This window comes from Magallana gigas, chromosome 2, assembly GCF_963853765.1.
Source record: "Magallana gigas chromosome 2, xbMagGiga1.1, whole genome shotgun sequence".
NCBI classification, from domain to species: domain Eukaryota; kingdom Metazoa; phylum Mollusca; class Bivalvia; order Ostreida; family Ostreidae; genus Magallana; species Magallana gigas.
The window spans coordinates 52,266,914-52,288,907 of NC_088854.1; the positions used below are offsets into that span (position 1 = coordinate 52,266,914).

The window sequence follows — 21,994 nt, forward strand, 5'->3', positions numbered from 1 at the left end:
ATAGTGAAGATTCTAAATTGTAAAAATCGTGACCCTCGGACCAAGACTGGGGCCCCAGGCGGGGTTCAAAGTTTAACATAGAAATACCTTAGGAAAATGTTTTAAAAATCTTCTTCTCAAGAACCACTGCACCAGAAATGCCAATATTTACACAAAAGCTTGTATGTATAATGAAGATTCTAAATTGTAGAAATAGTGACCCTCGGACCAAGACTGGGGCCCCAGGCGGGGTTCAAAGTTTAACATAGAACTACATATGAAAAATGTTTAAAAATTTTCTTCTCAAGAACCACTTCACCAAAAATGCCAATACATACACAAAAGGTTGTATATATAGTGAAGATTGTAAAAATCGTGACCCCCGAACAAAAAGTGGGGCCCCAGTAGGGGTTAAGATTTTAACATATGTAGGAAAATGTTTTAAAATCTTCTTCTCAAGAACTATAGTGCAACTGTTTGGGATATTACTATTCATACATGTACATCCTTAAATAATGTAGATTCAAAAAATTGTAACTCCCGGACAATTGATGGGCACCAAGAGGGGTTCAAAATTTAAACATTTTAAAAAAATAAAGGAAAAGTTTAAAAATTTTCTTCTCAAGAACTACAATGTTTAAGTTTGTGGAATTTCTATGCATGCATCCTTCGCTTATGTGGATTCCTAATTGGTAAAATCGTGACCCCGGACCAATACTGGGGCTCCAAGATGGGGTCAAAATTTATTATAGAAATATAAAGGTAACATGTTGAAAAATCTTCTTCTCGAGAACTACAATGCTTCAATTTGTGAGATTACTATCATGCATACAACCTTGGATAATGAAGGTTCGACAGTTTTAAAATAGTGACCCCTGGACTAATAGTAGAGACCCAAGATGGGTTTAAAGTTAAATGTAGAAGTACCGGTATACATGGAAAATGTTTAAAAATCTTCTTTTCGAGAACTACAATGCATCAATTTGTCAGATAACTACGTCAGCACCCTCAAATAGTGTAGATTCGAAATCATAAAAGCCGTGATCTCAATCTAATACTGGGGCCCCAAGAGGTGTTCAAAGTTTAGCATAGAAATATAGAGGGAAAATGTTGAAAAATCTTTTTCTAGGGAACTATAATGCTTCAGCTTGTGAGATAACTAGGCAAGCATCCTTAAATAATGTAGATTCCAAATAATTAAAACTTTAGCACTGGACTAATACTGTGGCCCCAAGAGGGGTTCAAAGTTTAACATAGAAAGATATATTGAAAATGTTTTTAAAAAGTTTTTCTCGAGAACTATAATGCTTCAGTTTGTGAGATTACTATGCAAGGATCCTCAAATTGTGTAAACTCTAATGTAGTGGAACCAAGGGTTATCTTTCTTGTGTTCTGTACAGTCTGAGAGTTATTCCTCTTGAAGTGGAACTCTGCTACGTTCAGTTTTTCAGGTTGTGTACGTGCGGTCCCACCGCAGTGCTACACATTTTCATTCCTATGTTACTATTTATGTTGTTCAAGCCAACCATAAACCTCGGATCATAACTGGGTCCCCAGAAAGGGGTTCAATGTTTAAAATAGAAAAAGTATATGCTACGAAATGTAATGTTACAAGGAACTGCTGTTCAGGTTAGCGATGTGGCCCATGGGCCTCTTGTTTAATAAAGGTTGTGTAACAATCTTGAACCCAATTGTAATATTAAGGGTCAAGGTCAAAGCTAAAAATGAAAATTTATATTAAAAAATCGAAAGGAAAAAAAACTACTGTCTTTGATAGTGAAATAAAAGCAAAAATGTTATAGTACAAGTGATACTATAACCCCTTGGTTTACAAAGAGGCCTCTTATGCATGAAGTAATGAGTGTAGTAACATGTACGTTGGCCATATATACACATGAATTAAATCGGCTATGTTATGTGAAGAAAACATTTTGTTATCAATGTATTTGCTACCTAATTCATGTATCATTGTTCTGTAGGTGAGCAATGGGTCATTGTTTTATGACTTTACTTCATTTTCCATAAAAGCAATAAAATAGTTGCTTATAAGAAATGAAACACCCTTTGTGAATTGTTTCAAAGTCTTTAGTAAAAAATAAGTCATCTGGTTGATATTCCAAACAAATATTTTTGTATTTTAGAATTATAATTTTAAAAAAAGTGGACCATAGATATGATGAAAATTTTACCACCAATGGCAGAACATCTTTCATTAAATTTTATACAACCTGATGTTGATTAAATTTTATTCTTTTTCAGCTCTTGTAATTTTGGTGTATTTCCTGGAAAAGTCCTCCGAAAACTTAGGTGTTGGTAATCGGTATGCATATAAACTGCATAGTAAAATTGTTGCTGTGGAAGAGGCAAAAAAATTGGACGAAAAGAATTGTATTTTTAGTGTGTACAAGAAACTGACCACATTTCAGTTAGGCGCATTAAAGCAGACTGTTGGCGAGTATTTCAAGATGGTAGAGGAAATTGTTAGCTGATTATGTATTGTTAACACCAAATGTGTTCAATAGACCTGTCTTCAGCCTAAGTTAGTATGATCAGGACATGAACTAAAAGTTTTCAAATTTTCTTTATTTATGCTTGTAGTGCTTCATTAGGGTCTTTTGGCCAAATTTTGTCAACCAAAATTAAAGTGCCATAAAGTTATCTACAAGACACATATGTTAGAACTTTTTTGTTCTGGAACAAAGCTCAGACTTGCCATTTTTTTTACATATTAAATGCTAAATAGACCCCCCCCCCCCCCCCCCGTGTTTCAGACAAATGTAACTGGTTGCAACTGAACTTTTACCACCTGTGATATATCAAACAAATGTTTACAAACAACAAAACATGAATCTTGTTGACTTAGCACAAATGTGTATGCTATGCACCTTGCATATTATGGGAAAACTCAAATTTGGCAGATTATTGAAAATACCCTAGTAAAGCAATGTTGTGAACATTAAGAATAGAAAAAAAACTTAAATTTTTCAGTTGTTACCATGACCCTGCCACTTAAGCTGAAGACAAGTTTAGATAATTAGTCATATTGTGTTTTTATATAATAATTTTATACCATGTAAGTTACGTTTTAAGTAAATATTCTTAAAATAAATGCATCCTTAAAAACATATCATGTAATACTGCCAGGTAAGAATTTTTTGCCACATCTCCAACAATTATACTCATTTACATATGTTTGGAGGTTGTTTACGATAAGTTTCTTTTTAAATGACCTGGCACTATAATCACACGCATACTGCCAAATTCTTTTGTCTGTCAACATTTTGATCATAAATATACCAATTATTCATTCTGTGAAACTTTCATATCCAAATCTTTTATATTCATTTTACCGTTACAATGGTTTTTTATAATTTATAATTCATTCATGTCTTAACTCTGCATTCAATTCCGTTTTCGATTATTTTCTAAAAGTTAAAATTATTCTGAGATAGTGTGAACATTTTTAACGTTTAATTCACAGCAATATAAAAAACTATTTTCTTTTATTTGAGAGAGAGAGTTGATTTTTGCATTTTATTGAATCTAGTTAGAAAAAGTTTGATTTTATTGCTCAGGTGAGTGATGTGACCCATGAGCCACTTAAAGCGGCACACAAAGACTAGAAATTGGTACGATTAATTTTTAATGTCAATGTCATATATGCATCGAAACATGAGCTCTATATCATTTTAAGGTACACATGATATACTGTGATAATATACTGTTTTAAAATTAAAGTGAATTTCATCGGGAGGGGGGTGGCATAATAAAAATTTTGGTAGTTAACGTTGTAACAATCAATTAGGTGCATTGTATTTGACTTTGACTTTGGAGTCACAGTTTGATAGTGTTTATCGAATGGGTGAGTGATCCATGCGTTTTGAGTTTTTGTATTAGCCTTTTTGATATTTTTTTTCTCACAGTATTTTGTATGGTTTTTATTGATCCACATTTTACTTACAATGTAATTTTTTTAATGTGTTAATGTACGAATTTGTCCAGGTTTTAATAGCGTTTTTTAAACTGCTTTTTAAATTGTTTTATGCATTTAAAAGTGTCTTGTTCGAAGTTCCAACATCTTTTTATTACTTTGAATTGTCCGCTTCATTATTAAAGTTATTCCCTTTCACAGAGTTTATTTAGTAAATCTTTAGTAGGTTCACAGTTACTAGAAATTGGTTCGAATTTTGATAATTTTCAACGGTTGGGGGAATATTATAGACTATATATCATTTTTAGGATCACATTTTCATGATATTCTGTATTGAAACAGAAATTATTTTTATTCTTAAAATTTTTTGCATTAAAAATTGTTGCTTATATTAACGTCGTAACACTCAATTAGGTGCATTGACTCTGACAATGGAGTCACAGTTTGGTTTTCTTAATCAGGTGTGTATGTGATCAATGTGATTTGGGTACTATATTAGACTTTGTAATATATTTATTTCATTCACTGAATTGTGTATGTATTTTAGATCCACATTACTTTTATGTGTTAAAACTTTTTTCTTAAGTGTTTTAATTTTCGAGCTTGTAAAGCTTTGTATAGTATTTTGTTTAAACTGCTTTTTTGATAGTTTTATGCATTTTTGTGTGTTGTTTCTTGTGCAGTTACAACTTGTTTGTGAAATAATGTTACTCAATTTGGGTAGTCTATTTCATAATTAAAGTTATTCCCTTTTACATGTTTTTTTAGTATTTCTCATTGTTTTCTCTTTTAAAATTAGATTCTCTAGGACAAAGTATCTTATACGGAACTTGATTGTGTACTTTCATTACAAATCCGATGTCAATCAATTTATTGACACCATTTAAACTACATGTACACAGTTGCAATATTAGCTATAGATATGATGTATTTGCTTTTGCAAACAAGATTACAGATCTTGAAGCAAATTAAAAAGATGTTCAATCAAAGAGAACCCTGTTTGTATTTCAGAGATTAATATCTAGGTACTCGTATATATCATCGACAGTACCCACCTTATTTTGTTAATTGTAAGGTTTTGTCTCTCGTTAATGTTTTTAAAACCTTTTTTTATACATGTACTGTATTAAAGTATTTATCATAGACAATCTCCAGATTATTTTGTTATTTGTACGGTTTTGTCTCTCTTTAATACAAGTATTAGAATTGAAGCTATAGTATTATGCCCCATTTACATTATTACCGTCTTCCTTGGAAGTCGGTATAAAGAGTTGAAATAATTTTCAGTCTCCGGGCTGTGCACTTCCTCTCCTTTGTGATTGGTAGAAAATACATGATGTGAAAATTTACATTTACATCATTGGTTGAAATGCTGTTCGGCGCAAGGGAGATAATTTTCTGATGATCTTTTTCTGGTACGACTTAACAAATTTTGTATATTTCAAATCTTAAAAAGTGAGACAACGAAAAAGCAATACAAATGGGTATGAATGAAATTCAGTCTTTAATTTTCAGGTCCAACTAGTTTAAAGTAATATTCTTTAAAATCTTTGAATTAATTTGTTTTTCTTTTGATATTGTTTGTTCATATATTCTTACAAAAATGTAAAAAAAAAAAAAAAAAAATTAATGCGGTATGGCTATTATCGGTAAAGATATTTGCACCTTTGATAGATAAAACGAATATCAGTTAAACAAGATGCTGAATGCAGAGGTATAACCTTGATTTTATGAAAATAATACGAGTCTACGACCCTTCTTCAGATCTCTTTTACTCTACTATAGTCGATCTCAACTCACAAGCTCGGGTACGCATTTCTCAATTTTAGACACGCAGGCTTCAAAGACACATAATGACATAAAATGTTCCATACGCCATGGTATTTAGAGGAAGGTGACATTTAAATAAAGAAGAATTAAAATGTTTTTGATAGCTAATTGCTGTTTAAGGTTTGCTCTAAAGACAGTAAGCTTTTTTTTAAAAGCTAAACTTGTTATACGTTCCTTTTCAACGGACACCCTATAGTGATCAGTCTGTCCATTCGTCCCTTCGACTGATTTATTTCGTCAAAAGCAAATTCTATTTCCTTTTGTCACGTTGAGCTCAATCTTCGGCCCCACAGTGTTCTTGGTTTGAGGGTTTGATAAAAATTGCGGATCAAGTGACAAGATAAAACTAAACGGCCAAGACCAAAGCTGTTTCTTTTTCTCCTCTTAGTCCTGAACAGCTAGACTTAAACTTCACCGGCAGAATGGGCTCTTTTAATTGAATCTGTCAGAGGGATATCAATTAAACACTCAAGTTAAGTTTTTGCTAGTTTACATATATCTTTTACTAGATTTTTGTTTTGAAAATTGACTTTTCAAGTTGTAAATCATCTCTGATCCAAAGATTATTGTATTGACAAACTTTGAAGTTATATTTTAAGAAGTTTGCTACCACGCAAACTTTATATGTAACCTCAGAACCTCAGCAGCAATGTCAAACTATTTCAAATAGCCGATTTCACCCTATTACAAACAAAACAACCCCTCTCCCACCCCGCCATAGTGCCGACTATCCCGGGTGATATTGTTGCAGTTAAACTTGAGTATTTGTCTCAGCTTTCTTGCATATAATTTTTAACAGATAAAGTCGATTTTTTCATTTCTTTTTTTTATATATACATGTATATACCGGAATTTCAGTCTAAAATTGGATATTTTCATGTAATATCTATCTTGAGACACTGTGGCTTGTTCATATTGATTTTTTTTCATTAACAAGTCTCAAAAACTGTTATAGATAAAATCCATTTTCTTGCGAAAAATGTTTTTTTTTATATATACTAGACTTCGACCCGTACTTGCATGGGTTGACATTGCATATGACATCGGACATTTATGAAATAGATACATCGACAAAACGTATATTGTTGAAATTTTGTATAATCAAGATTTAAGCCTACAATACTGCTATTAATTTCACTACACTCTGCTGAGGTGGAATAATCTAACTGTGTCTCGGGAAAGGCCTTTACCACAGATAAAATGCCTACCATATACCCGTAACGTAGCAGAAAATTCAGTGCAGAATCGCGCCAAAAACGGTTTTGGAGATCATAAATAAAGTTGCATTGAAAATAAGTCAATTTGTTCATAACTTTGAAGCTGTAAATACCTTTCTTCGAAAAGTTTAATTCTATAATTGCAGTATTCAACATTTTTTCAACAACGTTTTTTACACATCATGTTGACATTCGAAACTCTCGGGATTTTTTTATAATAGATACACTGTACACTGTGTGTTAGAGTTACCTCCAGTATTTTCTTTGATGAACAAAAAAAAATTTCCAATGAAAATTACACGCATTTGTTTTATCGTTTCCAAGTTTATCCATGCAAATGTGATATTGTGGAAACATAAAATAAAGAACCTCCTTTGATTTAGCGTGAATGTAATGCGCATGCGCAAGATTGTAAAATCCAGAAAATTCATATGATTTCCGGATTTTTTTTGGTGATTTTTCGTTCATTATTAATTAGCGAAGCTTGATTGAGAAAAAATAAAAACAAATTGGTAATCTTCAAGTACCAATGATGTTTAAAATATATAAAACAAAAGACAGTACTCTTCCGATTTATCGGTATTAAAGCTCAAAAATTCAAGTCTATTATTTTAATATAGTATAGATTATTGTCTTCCTCTTGACATAACCGTGGCTAGCGCCTCATGGTACATAACATGATGTATGACAATATGAAAGTGAACAGAAAAAAGGTTTAAATTTCATTTATGAGTGGTTTGACGATAAAAAATAACTTGTTTTTTACGACCGAACGACATCTGGCTTAAGGTAGTTTACTACACCAAGACATACTTTTTATACATTTTTTAAGCCACTACCTCGCATGATGACGATTCAAACGTTTTTTTAATAACTGTTTGTTTCGTTTTGGTTTGAATATCATCATAGCTAGGTGGTTAAAGAACCAGGCTTGTGAATAACAAATTAAGTACATTATTACTTAAGTGCATTATTTAAATTTTTTAACTGTATTTGCATAATTTCTTATTCAACTCCAACTTACACACAGTATTACAGCATTTAAAACAATACTTTTATATCTGTTTTTACTTGTAACATAATTGTTATTAATAACTATTTTATGGCAGTGTAAAATATAATGTATGTAACAACAAGAGAACTATCTACGTTTTTAGAATTTGTATCGTTTCCTTTTGACATTTTTGTAGTGAATGAAATATGTTGAATTCAACAATTTTGCATGGGTTTAATAGTATCTTTAAAGTTTTGATGTCACCATGCCTCTGCGTTTGTGTGTCTTGTACTTGCAACTTTCAGTGTAGTTATCTACATGTATAGTAATTAATGTAACCTGTGCAATAAGTCTCAGCTAAGGTTAATTACTTTGAAATGTAATTAAATACTTTCAAATACAATGATTATTTTGATAATAATTTACTATCACATTAATATCTTTAAATGTAATTATATACGATTTAGTTACATTACTTTTATATTTAAACATCTTGAAAACAAATACAAGTATCAACAACTTTGAGATACACGAGGCTTTAAGTACAGTAATGTTTTAATGTCATCTATTGGAAATTGAAATGTAATTGTACAGCAAATTGAATAAACTTGATATTTTTAAGGTATTTAAATACATTTTATTAGACTACTTGTAATTGAAAGAAGATTTCAAAACAAATAACTTCTAATTACTTAAAAAATGTAATTAACCACGCCAAATCACAAATACCTTAAAAGTTTTTCAATTACCCCATCCCTGCAATAAGTGCAGAATCTCGTGGCCTTCATATCGATTACAAAAAGGTATCGTAAACTGAATGTTTTCGATTACGTCAACGATTTTTAAATTAAAATTATTTTTAGGATAACATAAAACATATTTTGTAATTTAGTTTGATTCATTTGAAACTACAAAATTTAGCAACAAAAATAAACCCCACAGAAAATTTCCAGCGATATATTTTTAAGCTATTGTAACCTTAACACAGAAATATTCATATATAAATATATTTTAACCGTCAGTCCTAACTCAAAAACTATATATAGATCTATCTAATGAAATATGGTTGTAATGAGCCACCTTAACTGTTTACAAAAAGGATGACTGTTAAAACTTATGAAATCTGCTTTGGAATTCACTGGTGATCAAATCAGTCATGCACCACGAGCCAAATAGCTTTGTTATTTCCATTCATTTTATTTCCTGAATATTACACATTGCGTAATTTACATTAATAAGATTGGTAAAGGTAAATCCGTCAAGTACTTTGGTCATGGATTGGAGAGAAAATCGTTTACTTGTTGTTTGTATCCTCCATCTATTGATAAACGTAGATTGTTCCTCGTTACCATTTGGAAACGGAGGAATGGACATCATGGATCAGAGGGGTCATTTACATGGTTTGCAAACTTATTTATATAATTGCCGAACTGCTATATATATTGCAGACGATCATGTCGTGATGTTGCGCAAGTATAAATAATAACAAGACTGACAGCTGATTTTACGTAATATATGAGCTCTGGTGAGATATATAATCTGTGTGAAAAATGATTAATAATCTAAAAACGCTCTTATATCATCGAAATGATTAACGAGTTCAAATGTGTTCTCTGCATTATTTTACAGAAATTAACATTTTAGACAATTTAACGCAGCAAGCGCAGATCCAGAAAATGTTCTTATGGCTCGGGAGGGAGGGGGTATTGCCGGGGTTCGAGTATATTTAAGCGTGTCGGCAATTATTTTCAGTAATTTTAATGTGTAAAAAGGTATGAGTTTTCTAGGGGTGGTCTAGATATTATGAATAATCATTTAGTTTTTTCAACGCATGCAAAGTTATACAGTGCAGTCGCCATTAACGAAACGTTTCAAATAAAAGTCACATAAAATATTAATTCTATATTATCTGATTAAGATCCAATTCTCTGCGGAACATTTACTGCCATTAAAAGTGTTTTTTAACTTTCATTCCATTATTCATTATAAAAATATCCATATAAAATATTTACATTCAAAATATTACTCCCATTTTTTTGGCATTAAAAATCTGTGAAATTCAAATTTCTATAAACGCATTTAGTTTTGTCACGACCCATGATTTGATATGCACTTATAAAAAATATTTGTTAAATATATCTTTCCGTTCATAATAAAAAGATTTTTCTCGACAAAGTTTATGGCACAATAGCTTCAGTTGCGAAAGCAGACTTAGTAACATGTTAGTATGGCTGTTTCATCTTTGTTTCATATCCATGACCAAAACAAACAAATCCTCCACGTTCTCACGTGTAAAAATTAAAACAACCAGTAAGAGCGTGGTATTGATATTAAACATTGTATGCTTTAAACGCTTGATAATGGATAATATACAAGTGTTCACATATAAGGAGTATAATGGAGAAAAGAAATATTTCTAACTTTTTGTTTTGCAAGAATTGCAGAAATTTAAAACTTATTGTAAGAAAAAGTATCTTCCGATAAAAAAAAAAGTCGTCTAGTAATTTTTTAAACAATTTTACATCTAAATTTTCTGTTAGTTCTTTCATTTTTATTAATGTCAAATTAAATGTCCTATTGTTATTTAGCTTATTTGATTATTTTATATTTATCTGTTACTACTAATCTAAAACTTGATTTGATTCGGTAAAAGAGAAAATTGATTGTTGATTACAGATATATTTTACTTCTAACTTAAATTTTGACAGTCTGATGTACAAACGATTTAGCTCAAACACTCGAGTATTAGCTAACTCAAAATTACGAATTGATTCGTCATCAGTAAACTCATAGTACTAATGTTTTAGACATTGTTTATAATTACTGTTCAATTTTTTTAAGACCAATCATTTCAAGAAAAACCAAGGCAGATCATACAAACGGTTGGAATAACGCCCTGTATATTAAACTGCAAAATAAAACAAAACCCATGTGATAGTTACTTTGGTAGAAAAGGATGCCGACCACCAAATGCAAGAAGTAAGTATATCCATATCAAACTAAATTGTGGTTTCATTAATAGTCGTGAGCTAAAATTCTCGTAGTTGTATTAAAATAACGAGTGTGGATGATAAGAAAGTTTGTGGACAATGATTCTGTCAAAGAACTAAGTTTTCAGTTTTTTTTAAATGAACATTTTATTTCGTGGATTTACGGGGAAACAAAAATTGGGCCTTAAGAAATATTCATTTAACCGAATTTTCTGTGGATATTTTATTAAGGTTTTAAGACCAAAAAAACTGTTTTAAAACTTGCTTAAGTAAAGTGAAATATATTCGTAGAAGTAGACTATAATTACCAATGATTATCTTTTACAAAGAGTGACACAAACTGTCGGCACAATTGGCCATTCTCATGGGATGTGATGGTTACTGTTTGCAAATTTCAGAAATACTAACTATTTGTTTTAAACATCTATCCTTAAATATCTTTCAAATCATATATAAAGTAAGGAAAAGTATGTAGATTAGCATTATAATAGATTAGTTATATTAATTATATTATAGATTAATACTCTACATAGGAGGAAGAACTAATTAATCCTATTTTGATAATACGTGTACTACTTTTAAGGTTGTAAATGGTGTCCTGTCAACGGATTTAACAACCATAGACTGTCAATGACAAATGGATTAAAAGGACTAATAAACCGTTTAAGGGTCAAATACAAACCTCAGTAGACCTAGTGCTTCGTTTTGCCGAGGAACAAAACCTTTTGCAAGTTAATCGATAGAAAAGTATTTGTAAGTCTGACGTACATGTAACATCATACGATCATTGTTTTTAATGATACTAAAAATTTCGATTGGTCACGAAATTAACCAGACATAGTTAACTCAAAAGCTCATTAAACAATGTAAACTAAATTCATTCATTTATTCTTTTTTCACTTTAGGCTTTACAGCCCATCAGTATCCATGTTTCATGTTTATACAATACATATATGCCATATAAATATGCAAGCAGAATAAACAATATATTTGAATTGTGGTAACAGATCATTTAATAATTTGAGGCAATCGGTTTTTAGAACGCAGTTCGCAGTTCGCAGTTCGCAATTGAATAGTGAACTGCGTTCTATAGAACGCAGTTCGCAATTCAAAATTTAGTGCGATTGAATAGTGAACTGCGTTCTATAGAACGCAGTTCGCAATTCAAAATTTAGAATTCATACTTGGGGCCCGCTTGCCTTATATGCAATTGAATAGTGAACTGCGTTCTATAGAACGCAGTTCGCAATTCAAAATTTAGAATTCATACTTGGGGCCCGCTTGCCTTATATGCAATTGAATAGTGAACTGCGTTCTATAGAACGCAGTTCGCAATTCAAAATTTAGAATTCATACTTGGGGCCCGCTTGCCTTATATGCAATTGAATAGTGAACTGCGTTCTATAGAACGCAGTTCGCAATTCAAAATTTAGAATTCATACTTGGGGCCCGCTTGCCTTATATGCAATTGAATAGTGAACTGCGTTCTATAGAACGCAGTTCGCAATTCAAAATTTAGAATTCATACTTGGGGCCCGCTTGCCTTATATGCAATTGAATAGTGAACTGCGTTCTATAGAACGCAGTTCGCAATTCAAAATTTAGAATTCATACTTGGGGCCCGCTTGCCTTATATGCAATTGAATAGTGAACTGCGTTCTATAGAACGCAGTTCGCAATTCAAAATTTAGAATTCATACTTGGGGCCCGCTTGCCTTATATGCAATTGAATAGTGAACTGCGATCTATAGAACGCAGTTCGCAATTCAAAATTTAGAATTCATACTTGGGGCCCGCTTGCCTTATATGCAATTGAATAGTGAACTGCGATCTATAGAACGCAGTTCGCAATTCAAAATTTAGAATTCATACTTGGGGCCCGCTTGCCTTATATGCAATTGAATAGTGAACTGCGTTCTATAGAACGCAGTTCGCAATTCAAAATTTAGAATTCATACTTGGGGCCCGCTTGCCTTATATGCAATTGAATAGTGAACTGCGATCTATAGAACGCAGTTCGCAATTCAAAATTTAGAATTCATACTTGGGGCCCGCTTGCCTTATATGCAATTGAATAGTGAACTGCGTTCTATAGAACGCAGTTCGCAATTCAAAATTTAGAATTCATACTTGGGGCCCGCTTGCCTTATATGCAATTGAATAGTGAACTGCGTTCTATAGAACGCAGTTCGCAATTCAAAATTTAGAATTCATACTTGGGGCCCGCTTGCCTTATATGCAATTGAATAGTGAACTGCGTTCTATAGAACGCAGTTCGCAATTCAAAATTTAGAATTCATACTTGGGGCCCGCTTGCCTTATATGCAATTGAATAGTGAACTGCGATCTATAGAACGCAGTTCGCAATTCAAAATTTAGAATTCATACTTGGGGCCCGCTTGCCTTATATGCAATTGAATAGTGAACTGCGTTCTATAGAACGCAGTTCGCAATTCAAAATTTAGAATTCATACTTGGGGCCCGCTTGCCCTATATGCAATTGAATAGTGAACTGCGTTCTATAGAACGCAGTTCGCAATTCAAAATTTAGAATTCATATTTGGGGCGTTCTATAGAACGCAGTTCGCAATTCAAATTGTTGAATAGTGAACTGCGTTCTATCTAGAACGCAGTTCGCAATTCAAAATTTAGAATTCATATATATTTGGGGCCCGCTTGCCTTATATGCAATTGAATAGTGAACTGCGTTCTATCTAGAACGCAGTTCGCAATTCAAAATTTAGAATTCATATATATTTGGGGCCCGCTTGCCTTATATGCAATTGAATAGTGAACTGCGTTCTATCTAGAACGCAGTTCGCAATTCAAAATTTAGAATTCATACTTGGGGCCCGCTTGCCTTATATGCAATTGAATAGTGAACTGCGTTCTATCTAGAACGCAGTTCGCAATTCAAAATCTAGAATTCATATTTGGGGCCCGATTGCCTTATATGCAATTGAATAGTGAACTGCGTTCTATCTAGAATGCAGTTCGCGATTCAAAATTTAGAATTTATATTTGGGGCCCGCTTGCCTTATATGCAATTGAATAGTGAACTGCGTTCTAGAACGCAGTTCGCAATTCATTTTTGGGGCCCGAAATTTTCAGGGGCATCTACTAGTGGTATTTCACTACCACTGTGAAATTTGGTGATGCAGTAATCTATAGTTTTTGAGATCTGTATGGTGTCCGGATAGGGCCATTTGCATTAGCGCGACATCGCGTTCAGATAAACGAGACATTGCGCTAACACATGTACACAACACACCGTCGCGCTAACGCAACTTTGCACAACACGCCGTCGCGCTAACACAACTTTGCACAACACGCCGTCGCGCTAACACAACTTTGCTTAACACGCCGTCGCGCTAACGCAACTTTGCAAGTTTCACAGTCTAGTAGGAAGTCGTGTCCGGAAATATTAGACTGCACATGCTGAAATATGCATGCACGCAAGCATGGATAAAAAATAAATAAAATGTACTTTGAAATATATGTATTATTTTCATTTATTATCAGTGCATATGAATAAAAATATAGTTACTAGTGTGTCACTAGATAAGGATATGAATTTCGTGGATCATTGTTTAGTTGATCCACGAAATTAAATATTCATTGAAGTGCAATTTTAATAAACATTTTGTATTGATAGGTTCATTGGCCACTAATTTACGTATACTTGATATTGTGATTTTCACTTTATCCACGAATATTGATGCCCTTGAATATCAATGAAACTTCAGTATTCAATTGCATATAAGCCCGATTCTCAGAAACTATAGATAACTGCATCACCATATTTTCACAGTGGTAGTGAAATACCACTAGTAGATGCCCCTGAAAAATTCAGGTCCCGAATATGAATTCTAAATTTTGATTTGCGAATTGCTTTCTAGATAGAACGCAGTTCACTATTCAATTGCATATAAGCCCGATTCTTAAACATAGGTAATTACAGATTACAAAGCTCACCGAGACGAGGGATCACCTTTTTGAGGAATCACCTTTATGAGACCACCTTTATCATATTATTTGAAAATCATAGTTAATGATCTTGGATATACATGGATACTGTTTTGACAAAATATCGTATAACAATATCATATAATAAAAATTGTATAATAATCATATGTTCATTTCATAGGGTATTATATGATACAATGTTTATCAATACGATAATATAAAATACTATATTGCATCCTATGATACCAGTACAATATATATCATATATTACAATAAAATACTGTAATAAATAATGATGAAATATGATAATGTAACATATGATATGACATTGTATCTTGTTATACATTATTGTATTTGATCACATAATACAATATCATAATATATTATGATATTGATATGATATGATACATTATAATAATATATGATACAATATCATATCACATAATGCATCACAATATTATACTGTATAATATTATAGCATGATATTGCATTGTATGATATTGTATCATATTTAATACAATGTAGGATATTGTATCATATGATACAATAAAATTAGCTACAACATTTTATCATATCAATTGATACAATATCATGTGATATAGTACTATATTATATCATACAATATCATAGTATACTTTATTGTATTATATGATACAATATAACATTATACAATATCATATAATACATTTTTATATATTGATATAATAATATATTATATAAACCAATCTCATTTCATACAATATCGTATCATATGATATGATATATATTATACAATATCATATCATATGATACTATATTATGTTGCAATATCATATGAAATAACATGTGATAAAATATAATATATGTGATATTATACAATATTATATTATACAATATTGTATCATAATAAACAATACTATACATAACAATATCACAAAACAATATCATATCATAATGTACAAAAAAAATTGATACAATATCATATCGTATCATATAACTTTTTACAATATAATATATGATATAATATTGTATCATATAAAACAATAGTGTATCATATCATACAATACTATATCATAGGAATCATATTATATCATTTAACAACGAACACATCTATCAAGCAGGTTTTAGATAGGATAATTTTTTTTAGCAACTTTGATAATGGAGATCTGCATCTGAAGCTACCTTTGCAGTTCATTAATATTATAGTTAAATCAACTATGCAAGCTATTATCTATAAAATTTGTGACCTGTTCCAAAAAAACAAATCTCATCCAGCATCCGAAACATACGCCTCAGATTCAGCATTCAAGCCTGCCAGGTGCATCAGTATCATAAGACGTATCATCCATGCAAGTTTTATGAAGTTAGGACCAGTAATAACTAAGATATAATCATCAGAGGGCACCTGCTCCAAAAACTTTAACAAACTCTTAAAACCTTAACCTCCTTCAGCATCCGAAATCTATGGCTCAGATTCAGCATTCATGCCTGTCAGGTGCATCAGTTTTATAAGACGCACCATCCATATAAGTTTGGTGAAGTTAAGACCAGTGATAACTAAGTTATAATCATCAAAGGGCACCTGCTCCAAAACTTTAACCAGCTCTAAAAACCTTAACCTCATCCAGCATCTGAAACCTATGGCTCAGATTCAGCATTCAAGCCTGCCAGGTATATCAGTATCTTAAGACGCACCATCTATGCAAATTTAGTGAAGTTAGGACCAGTAATAACTAAGATATAATCATCAAAGGGCACCTGCTCCAAAAACGTTAACCAGCTCTAAAAACCTTAACCTCATCCAGCATCTGAAACCTTAGGCTCAGATTCAGCATTAAAGCATGTCTGATGCATCAGTATCATAAGATGCACCATCCATGCAAGTTTGGTAAAGTTAGGACCAGTAGTAACCTATAAATTGCTATCAAAGGGCACCTGCACCAAAAACTCTAACTTGCTCCAAAAACCTTAACCTCCTCCAGCATCTGAAACTCATGGCCCTGATTCAGCATTCAGGTCTTTCAAGTCCATGAGTAGGTCAAGATGCATCATCCATGCAAGTTTGGTGAAGATAGGACAAGTAATAACTTAGATACAGGACCTGCAACAAAAACTTTAACCAGGTTCGGACGCCGACGCCGACGCCGAGGGTATAGCATAAGCTCCCCCCGACTTCGTTTCGGTGAGCTAAAAACTACCCAAATATGAATTCTAAATTTGAATTGCAAACTGCGTTCTAGATAGAACGCAGTTCACTATTCAATTGCATATAAGGCAAGCGGGCCTCAAATATGAATTCTAAATTTTGAATTGCGAACTGCGTTCTAGATAGAACGCAGTTCACTATTCAATTGCATATAAGGCAAGCGGGCCTCAAATATGAATTCTAAATTTTGAATTGCGAACTGCGTTCTAGATAGAACGCAGTTCACTATTCAATCGCACTAAATTTTGAATTGCGAACTGCGTTCTATAGAACGCAGTTCACTATTCAATTGCATATAAGGCAAGCGGGTCCCAAATATGAATTCTAAATTTTGAATTGCGAACTGCGTTCTATAGAACGCAGTTCACTATTCAATTGCATATAAGGCAAGCGGGCCTCAAATATGAATTCTAAATTTTGAATTGCGAACTGCGTTCTAGATAGAACGCAGTTCACTATTCAATCGCACTAAATTTTGAATTGCGAACTGCGTTCTATAGAACGCAGTTCACTATTCAATTGCATATAAGGCAAGCGGGTCCCAAATATGAATTCTAAATTTTGAATTGCGAACTGCGTTCTATAGAATGCAGTTCACTATTCAATTGCATATAAGGCAAGCGGGCCCCAAGTATGAATTCTAAATTTTGAATTGTTCTAGATAGAACGCAGTTCACTATTCAATTGCATATAAGGCAAGCGGGCCCCAAATATGAATTCTAAATTTTGAATTGCGAACTGCGTTCTATAGAACGCAGTTCACTATTCAATTGCATATAAGGCAAGCGGGTCCCAAATATGAATTCTAAATTTTAAATTGCGAACTGCGTTCTATAGAACGCAGTTCACTATTCAATTGCATATAAGGCAAGCGGGCCCCAAGTATGAATTCTAAATTTTGAATTGCGAACTGCGTTCTATAGAACGCAGTTCACTATTCAATTGCATAGAAGGCAAGCGAGCCCCAAGTATGAATTCTAAATTTTGAATTGCGAACTGCGTTCTATAGAACGCAGTTCACTATTCAATTGCATATAAGGCAAGCGGGCCCCAAATATGAATTCTAAATTTTGAATTGCGAACTGCGTTCTATAGAACGCAGTTCACTATTCAATTGCATATAAGGCAAGCGGGCCCCAAGTATGAATTCTAAATTTTGAATTGCGAACTGCGTTCTATAGAACGCAGTTCACTATTCAATTGCATATAAGGCAAGCGGGCCCCAAGTATGAATTCTAAATTTTGAATTGCGAACTGCGTTCTATAGAACGCAGTTCACTATTCAATTGCATAGAAGGCAAGCGAGCCCCAAGTATGAATTCTAAATTTTGAATTGCGAACTGCGTTCTATAGAACGCAGTTCACTATTCAATTGCATATAAGGCAAGCGGGCCCCAAATATGAATTCTAAATTTTGAATTGCGAACTGCATTCTATAGAACGCAGTTCACTATTCAATTGCATATAAGGCAAGCGGGCCCCAAATATGAATTCTAAATTTTGAATTGCGAACTGCGTTCTATAGAACGCAGTTCACTATTCAATCGCACTAAATTTTGAATTGCGAACTGCGTTCTATAGAACGCAGTTCACTATTCAATTGCGAACTGCGAACTGCGTTCTAAAAACCGATTGCCATAATTTGAAACTATTATCTACATATTTTCCAAGATTATTCCGAATTGTGACATTTTCTGAGCTTAAAAGTTTCCTCCTAAAATAGGGAATAATTTAATTTTTTTTACGAAAAATATCATGCAAAAGACACCAATATAAAATCAAATTCATCTTCCCCACAATTAATGTTAAAATATATACATTTTTTCATTGTTCTGGTGTTTCTATTAAATCGACTAGTTTCAACAGCAAAATTATTAGAAGACAATCAAATTTTAGAAATGTATTTTTTAAATTTAGCAGGTATGGGTTTCGTAAGGTTGTATTGTAACCAGTGTTGTGAAATAAGGTATCGATAAAATAAACATTAACTGGAATTTTTAATGCATGCAAAAAAGTTCTTGTTTTGATTGGTTAAATATTCTTTTCATTATGATACATAATGTACCTTCATTGCATCTCTGTGCATTCCAAATTTCTTTACATCAATCAAACAATTTTTAACATCAGACACCCAATTGATTTTCTTATTATTCTCAACATCATTGAACAAATTGTAATAACAATTTAACAAAACACAGTTGTTGGAATTAAGTAATTTACGCCAGTATTTGATTAATGCGAATTTTCTGTAGTACAACGAAGGAAATCTTCCCAAATCTGCATTCATGTAAATATTCATCACTTGTATTTGAATAAAAGTTAATATGTTCACCTGCATGTCACTTAATGCACTGAACATTGCTAAATGACACGTATCTTGATTTGTATATTTTATTTGAAATAATGATTTTATCGATACCTTAACTTTTTAAACAAATGCTTCTAACATTACATAATTTTATGGTAAATGTCATGATGCTGAAGAGAAGTATTATTGATGATTATTGGCTAAAGTTTCAAAGAAAAAAAAGAAAAAAATATTACAATTTCAATATTTTCTGCACCAAATAAAAGCTTAATTTTTTCCAGATGTATCATATAAATTTATAGAAATATAATCTAATATATCTCTGAACAGATCTCTTTTACAATTTCGATTCTGTAAGGATACACCATATTTGATCATAGATAGTTTTCGATTGACATAATTTTGCAGGTGTGAACACTCTTCTTTTCTACTTTTTTTCTCAGCTTCTATCAAACAATGTTATACATCTGTTTTTTAACAGAATTAAGTTTTGGAATTGGTACGTAATTTATAATTAATTCAAACCTTTACGTTTCAAATAGTTTCTTGGGCTTAAAAACGATTTTCATTATTCTAGCAAGGTGACCTGTAGTGAAACCGGGTGTTATTTTAACTAAACATATCTGATTCCAATTAAACTTTGCCCACAAATGACATCTCAGCAGTGTTTTACTCTTATAAGGCACGCTGACACGTTTATATAGCTGCAGTCTTTTTTTTTTTCTTTTTTTTGGGTTTTTTTTGTTTGTTTGTTTTTTTTGGGTTTTTTTTTGGGGGGGGGGGGGGGGGCTTTAAAAACTCTTCATGCCAACTTTTTTTTCTCATCCTCTATTAATTTAATTATCCTGTGATTTATCATTTTGTATATAGCATTGATTTGTTGATATTGAAAAACTTGACTTGTAAAAGTGACCTGTAAATCTTTACATCTCTTGCTGTACTGTGATATTAACTACGACGACATTATTTCTTTCTGCGTCTTATTACTATCAATAACACTGTGCATAGTTCCATCGGTCTCTAGATTCATCTTTTTATACGTCCTTAGTTACACGTTGGTTTTAGTTGACTCAATGAAAATAATCATTATCAAACACATTTTTCAACATTTATTTTTTGCCTAATTTGTATTCTAGCAAATTTATTAAACTTAAAAACTAGCATACTTGCCAGACACATGCTTTTAATAGAACTTTTTTTTCTCCATGTATGAATTTAATCATGAAATCACTGCAAAAGCTGCAATTTTAAAAATTATTTGTAGCTATTTTGTAAGTTTAAGTCTTTTATTTTGCTTTGCTAAAAATAACCTGAATGCTACACGTTTGATCTTTCCAGAGAATCAATCTAAAGTTTCACCTTCCTCTTCACCACCATCACAACCACAACTAACAACAACAACAACAACAACAACAAAAGCAACAACAGCAACAATCCCTGAGAAAGATGTCACAGAGGAACAACATAATACATTTACAAAAATAAAACAAACAATAACAAGCCCATCTCCACCATCAACCACCACAGCTACAGGAGGCATCACAGTGAATCCTCCTGCATTTTGGATGATATCTAAAAAGAAGTAATTCTTATGACATCGAATTGCTTTGCTCTATTAGTCTTAATTTCTTTGTCATGTGTTATAAACTTGTTTTAATGCTTTAAGAAAATCTTTATTTTAACAACTACGTTAAAGAGCCGTCACAACTGTTTGTTGAGTTAAAAGAATGAATTTTATTATGTATATGTTACGTAAAGGAATGATTTTACAAATAATTTTTGATGCTCAATACTAGTACACTTATACTTTGAATGTTTTATTGTAATTATATACCCCAAAAAATAATGAATGACTGAATGATATAACATGTGTTTTCATCTGTGTCTTGATGAGAACTTGCAATTTCACAAAAAACAGTTACCAAGTTTAAACATTTGTTCATGAGTTCAATGCATTCAGTCATAAGACTTCCTTCATAAAAATTTTAAGACTGGACAGGAAAATGTTTTTGATTCCGGAATTTCCAATCTAATCAAAATAGGATGGGAAATATAAGATAGTGATATTGAAAATTGGAGTCATAGAAGGGTTATCCCCCCCCCCCCCAACGGATTAAGAAATTCATGATTTGGGATACAAAAATTTGGAGGCAGGTAAGATTGGAGTCATAGGTATGATTTTGGGAATTCTTGTAAAGATTTCTGATGATTAGTCTAGCCCCTCCTACTTTTCATTTTATTTCTAGGATATCATGTAATTTTTTTTGGAAATTTAATTTTTTCTGATGGATTTGAAGCTAGACAATTACTGTAAACGTATAACATTTGGCTGTAAGGTCTATGTCGAGTTCTTCGACAGTTTTTCCGTTTGATAGATTTTTATCAATTTCGTTCGCATACCACGACTGAAACGAGTTTTTAACGACTGAAACTAGTTTTTAACAGACTGCTTGAATGTGTCATTCCCCGCAAGATCGAGTGGTTGTAATTCCCCAGTACAAGAAGCTGGTATAAATCGCACCTTGATATCATTTTCCGACAGTTTTTGAATAAACGATTCACACTGGTGGGCTCTGAAAACATCAAATATACAA

General features: G+C 32.2%; 1 protein-coding gene across 3 annotated transcripts in view; it reads left to right on the forward strand.

Annotated features, from left to right (window-relative positions):
• Positions 1-21,501, forward strand: part of LOC105336374 (uncharacterized) — a 36,184-nt gene extending 14,683 nt beyond the window's left edge. For 2 of the 3 annotated variants that reach the window (XM_066077178.1, XM_034447330.2), the window contains 2 exons: positions 10,793-10,930; positions 20,739-21,501. In XM_066077178.1, the coding sequence (XP_065933250.1) occupies positions 10,793-10,930; positions 20,739-20,986 (386 nt within the window). In that variant the 3' untranslated portion in view covers positions 20,987-21,501. Of the gene's footprint in view, positions 1-2,238; positions 5,053-10,792; positions 10,931-20,738 lie in introns of those variants that run through there. The other variant, XM_066077179.1, reaches the window with a different exon arrangement.
• The last annotated feature ends 493 nt before the right edge of the window (positions 21,502-21,994 follow it).